A 4527-nucleotide genomic window follows, 5' to 3' on the forward strand; every position below is an offset into this window, starting at 1 on the left:
AACGAGAAACACGTCATACACATATACACACGCACATACATATACACGCGAAACACATATACATAGATACGTATAATGGCATAGAGTCGGCCGGAAATTTTCGTCCCGCGTCTTACCAGACACAGGATTAGCATCGCTCTGTTTTCGCGTTCCACGTAATCGGTTCCTCGCGTCTCTTAGCTTCGCTTATGGATTGTACTCGCGAGGATGTGTTGGCAGAAGCCGTGCTACTTATCGCAGCTGTCGCGAACCTATCCAATTTTGAGACTCGTCGATGTTTACGACCGCCAGGTAACCTCGCGCGCGAGGTCGAATTAAAATTCACACTCTTTTTCCTTCGGTGCGTCATTCTCCACGCTACGTTCTTTCTTCCGCGTTCTTTCTTGTTTCTTTCATTTGCAGTCGTTTATACGAGCGTATGTGTTGGACAACATCTACATTTGCATTTTAATGTATGCCCTGTTCTACGCGACGCTATGGTACGCTTCTAACGTAAGTAATTCGCGTGATAAATTAAAATAAATTGAGATATTACATAACGAGTATGCATAATTAATTCGCAAACGACATTCTTTGCGCATTTTTGTATCCCGCACAAATGCCGGCGCCTTACTTGTCTGCTGTTCGTAAGATAATAAAACGTATCGAGAAGTCGAACCGGGAAATGTCAACGACAGTCGCGGAGAACAAAACGGTGAGTACGAAGTCGCGCTTATTGTGCCGTTTACTCATTTTAGTCGGCCTCGTTATATCTTAATTAATTGGCATTTCGCGAAATATATAATTCGCGCGTCGCCAAATTCACGTTGTTTCGCTCTTGTCGGCGAAAATCCGCCGCAGAAATTGGACAGGTTGATACTGCTGAGGAGCAAGAAAACGCAATTCGAGGAAGTGATCGTGAAAACGGTTAGTGGTTTCTCATCTTGCACTCTTACGGTAATTTCCGCAACGACTCGTGCCTTTCTTTCTATATCTGCAGACCGACGCGCAAAAAGTGACCACAAAACACTTGGAGGATGAAGTAAGTCTAGGTGTTACGAGTCGTTCGCATAATATGTAACGAATGACTGGTCCAGCTATAAACGTCATTGGGTTATTCAGATGTATAAACTCGGCACGGAATTAATCATCACGTCCGACAAAATCACACAATTAGAAAGGGTCATGGAAAAAGTAACCGCTAATTTACGCCGCTCGCGCGTCACTCGCTTTTCCGTTAGCTTCAGTAATTATTGTTAAATCGTAGACGGTTTTTAGTACAAACACCCGGACAATTCGCACGCGGATTCAGTCGATGTTGTCGCAGCCCACGAGGGTGAACGTTCTCCAGAGGGTGAACTCGAAGGCATCGCGAATCCGCTCGAAAGCTTCAAGGTTGGTCCGAGCTCGTATCTTAACCGGTTGATTGAACAGCGTATTCTTTCGGTTCTTAACAAGAGCAGTGATTACATTAATAATTAAGTAATAATAATACTTGAGATACACCATCCAACTAGATTCGCGTTTAATGAATGTAGTTACAATCATATTAATTGTAAATACAATCATAATACTTGTAATTATAATCATAGTATAATTATAATAATTATATGTTTCGATATAATAATTATGATTATGTATTTATGTATAATTCGTGATAATGGGTATTCGAACGGCGAGACTTGACTGTATCCATTAAGCGAATCAAAAATCATGATCGATAATGTTGCATATCGACATTCGTCCGCGATCACATCGTGGAATATGTGTTTTTAAGATCCTCGAGCCGTCATTTCCACCGTCCGTGCCGCCGGAACCACCGCCTCGCAAGTACGGGATCTTTGTCAGCCGACCTCCTGGGCAACGGAGAGCGTCGCTCGCAGCCGCGTCTGCCCCGCCAAAAATCGGATTCAAGTAACAGCGCGTCGGCGGAGGCCTCCTCGGAATCCGTCGTACGGCGTCGTTGTAAGCGTATTTCCATCACATCGGTGTTCGCGCGTGATTCTGCGTCGCTGCGAAAAGACGCGTCATAATGAAAGAGAAAGAACGGCGCGCGTAAACTCGTTGATCTCACTCGCGTGTGTAGAAAACGACAAGAGCTCGACGGGGAAACGCGTAGCCTGCGTTAGTCGATGAAATTCGAAGCGCGTCGATTTAGGTCGAGCGAGAAATCAGAGTCGCACGACGCATCGCAATCGACGATAATTAATCCCGACCGAACACGTTCCTCACGGGTGGATTGGATATCGGCCGGCTGATCGTTCGGTTTTCCTCGTTGCGTCTACCGTTTTCCACATCCAACTTCGGAAGCGAGGTGTACGAGACCGTATTCCGGACGCGTGTCGAACGCTAAATATGCCCTTCTAATTCTCAAGCTCGTACAAGGAAAACAGAACTTGGATTTTAAAGGGCACATTAAACGAAAAAACGATTCGAGAATCACATTCTCATATATACACGGTGGCCTATTTTAATCGACAAACGGTGATATCTCCGAAACTACGCAACCTACGAAAAAAATGTTCGGATAAAAGTTGTCGAGGACAATTGGGATCATCTACTTGTGCTAATGACCTTGACATTGAGGTCAGTTTTCAAGGTCGTTTCAAGGTCAAGGTCACTTTTTAAAATGGAACCCCCTATTTTTAATGCCGGATTCAGAAAGAGCGGGAAATTTTACATCCAGATATGTATCAAAGTATAAGGTTAACGTGACCTCCATAGGTCAAATGAAGGTCAAGAAACCACCCCTACCAAACCCCAAGCAGGCTAAACCACCTAACTTTGGGAACAGCGAATTTAATCGTTTCTTTTTCTTTAAAATAAATTGAATTCCAATCCACAAGTAGACTGACTCACAAGCTCGTGCATTATCTTCGTTGTATTCATGATGTCGACATATATATATATATATATTTATTTATTTATTTATTTATTTATTCATTTATTTATTTAAGCAAGAATCTATAATTACATATGAGAATATGAGTCTTGAATCGATACTAATTTTATTTCCATCTACGCGTCCTGAATTGGGCCTCTGAGATGGAAAATCGAGGATCCTCGCGGTCTTGCAGGTGCCGATAGAGTCTCCCCGAGATATCACGGCAATTATCACGACGGTGACGGGAGGAGATATATTTGCTCGAAGCGGCTCATGAAGACGCGTCCAAGGCGATCGTTCTGCTACGACGCGCGCAGCGCCCACGTGAACTCCCTGATGCATATCACACCTTTCACCAGATCTGTATTAGGACTCGCGAACATCTTCCGCCAACGAAGGAACGGCCCTTGCAGAAACGTCCGAGTGACTTGAAAGCTTCCCGAATAAATCTCGTAATTCGTTTCGATCGTCCCGTTTTATCTCGGATCGTTCGTCGCTTCGTCAAAATCGTCTCGGCGTAAAAACGTACGATCTTATGTGACGCGTGTCTCGACACATTGTACCCTCCCTATTGTACTTTAATTCGAGTTTAATGAAGAAATATATACTTTCGGCAAAAAAGCTTGCGTCATCATCGCCGCGATGAATTTCACGCGGATGTTGTAACGCCGGACTATCTTGCACGTGCAGCTGCAGCTATCTGCACATTTTCCGCTCGTAATAATAGCCGGACGTGTTCGCACACGGGGAGATAATCCTCATAGAGTCGGAGAAACCGGCGTGTGTGTGCGCGCGCGCGCACGTATACACACGATCTCGTTCCGGTACGCGTTTCAGCTTGTATTCGCGTTTTTTCACGTTTGCGACCCGGAATGCATAACGTCACGCTCCTTTTTGTACACCCGTTCGCTAGCGTCTTATCGCAAATTCGAGCGAGCGCTCATATGTGTGTGTGTGTGTGTGTCGTTACGCACGCAGAAGCTCGCAATGTAAACTTTGATCGGAAGGCATATTTAAGAGCGCCTATGCATTCAATGTTCATTAATCGAACATACAACGTAGAACAGTTTCGCCGATAAGAGGCGGAGAAGAACGCGACACACCGGTAACGGTCATCGATTTCGTTCGCCTGTTCTCCTAGTATTTTTGTTCGCGCCGAGGAGAAAATTATATTAATCGCCTCTTCCTGTGAAAAGTATCGAGTGATTTCTTCCACTCTTTCCCCCGCACCGGCGCCGGCAGACGGGAGGGACAACGCGTGACGCGTGTGCATCGGTCCGCTTCGACCTGACCGAAGTGGAGTTTCTAAACTCTTAAAGTGGCACGGAACCCTGCGTAAGAGAAAACCACGTTTAGATATTCAAAACGGAACGGGGGTCAAACTGTAACGTTCGTTGCGCGCCGCCGAGGTGCTGTTCGTCATGCAATTATAGGCGTAAACTTTTTTTTAGACATTAACTTCTTAGCGCGACGAAAGCATCCGAAGACGTCGTTGTCGACGTGTCTATACGTGAAAATACCGAGCAACGTGGCTTTCGCCTCAAAGCTTTCTGCTCCGCATCGACGGTGATCGTTTTGTTCGGAGGTGACGTCGGCGAAAGACCGTCTCAGTCGTTTCTTTTCTTCGTTTTCTTCCCGAGACGAATAACGTGAGTAACGATTAC

General features: G+C 45.3%; 1 protein-coding gene across 1 annotated transcript; it reads left to right on the forward strand.

The window, feature by feature from the left end:
• The first annotated feature begins 207 nt into the window (after nt 1–207).
• LOC106744333 lies at nt 208–1897 on the forward strand. Its single transcript, XM_014619007.1, has 8 exons — nt 208–291; nt 403–492; nt 632–694; nt 841–906; nt 980–1021; nt 1102–1173; nt 1258–1374; nt 1757–1897. Exons 1-8 carry the CDS (start codon nt 208–210, stop codon nt 1895–1897), a joined length of 675 nt encoding a protein of 224 aa, XP_014474493.1.
• Nucleotides 1898–4527: the final 2630 nt, after the last annotated feature.

Source organism: Dinoponera quadriceps, unplaced genomic scaffold (assembly GCF_001313825.1).
Source record: "Dinoponera quadriceps isolate SergipeBrazil2010 unplaced genomic scaffold, ASM131382v1 scaffold777, whole genome shotgun sequence".
Taxonomy (NCBI): Eukaryota; Metazoa; Arthropoda; class Insecta; order Hymenoptera; family Formicidae; genus Dinoponera; species Dinoponera quadriceps.

What these genes read in the sequence shown, in the direction of transcription:
- LOC106744333 (XM_014619007.1), top strand. Translation starts at nt 208, where the DNA reads ATGTGTTGGCAGAAGCCGTGCTACTTATCGCAGCTGTCGCGAACCTAT. An exon ending in AGGAAGTGATCGTGAAAACG is followed by an intron (nt 907 to 979) that starts GTTAGTGGTTTC and finishes CTATATCTGCAG; the next exon opens with ACCGACGCGCAAAAAGTGAC. An exon ending in ATCCGCTCGAAAGCTTCAAG is followed by an intron (nt 1,375 to 1,756) that starts GTTGGTCCGAGC and finishes TGTGTTTTTAAG; the next exon opens with ATCCTCGAGCCGTCATTTCC.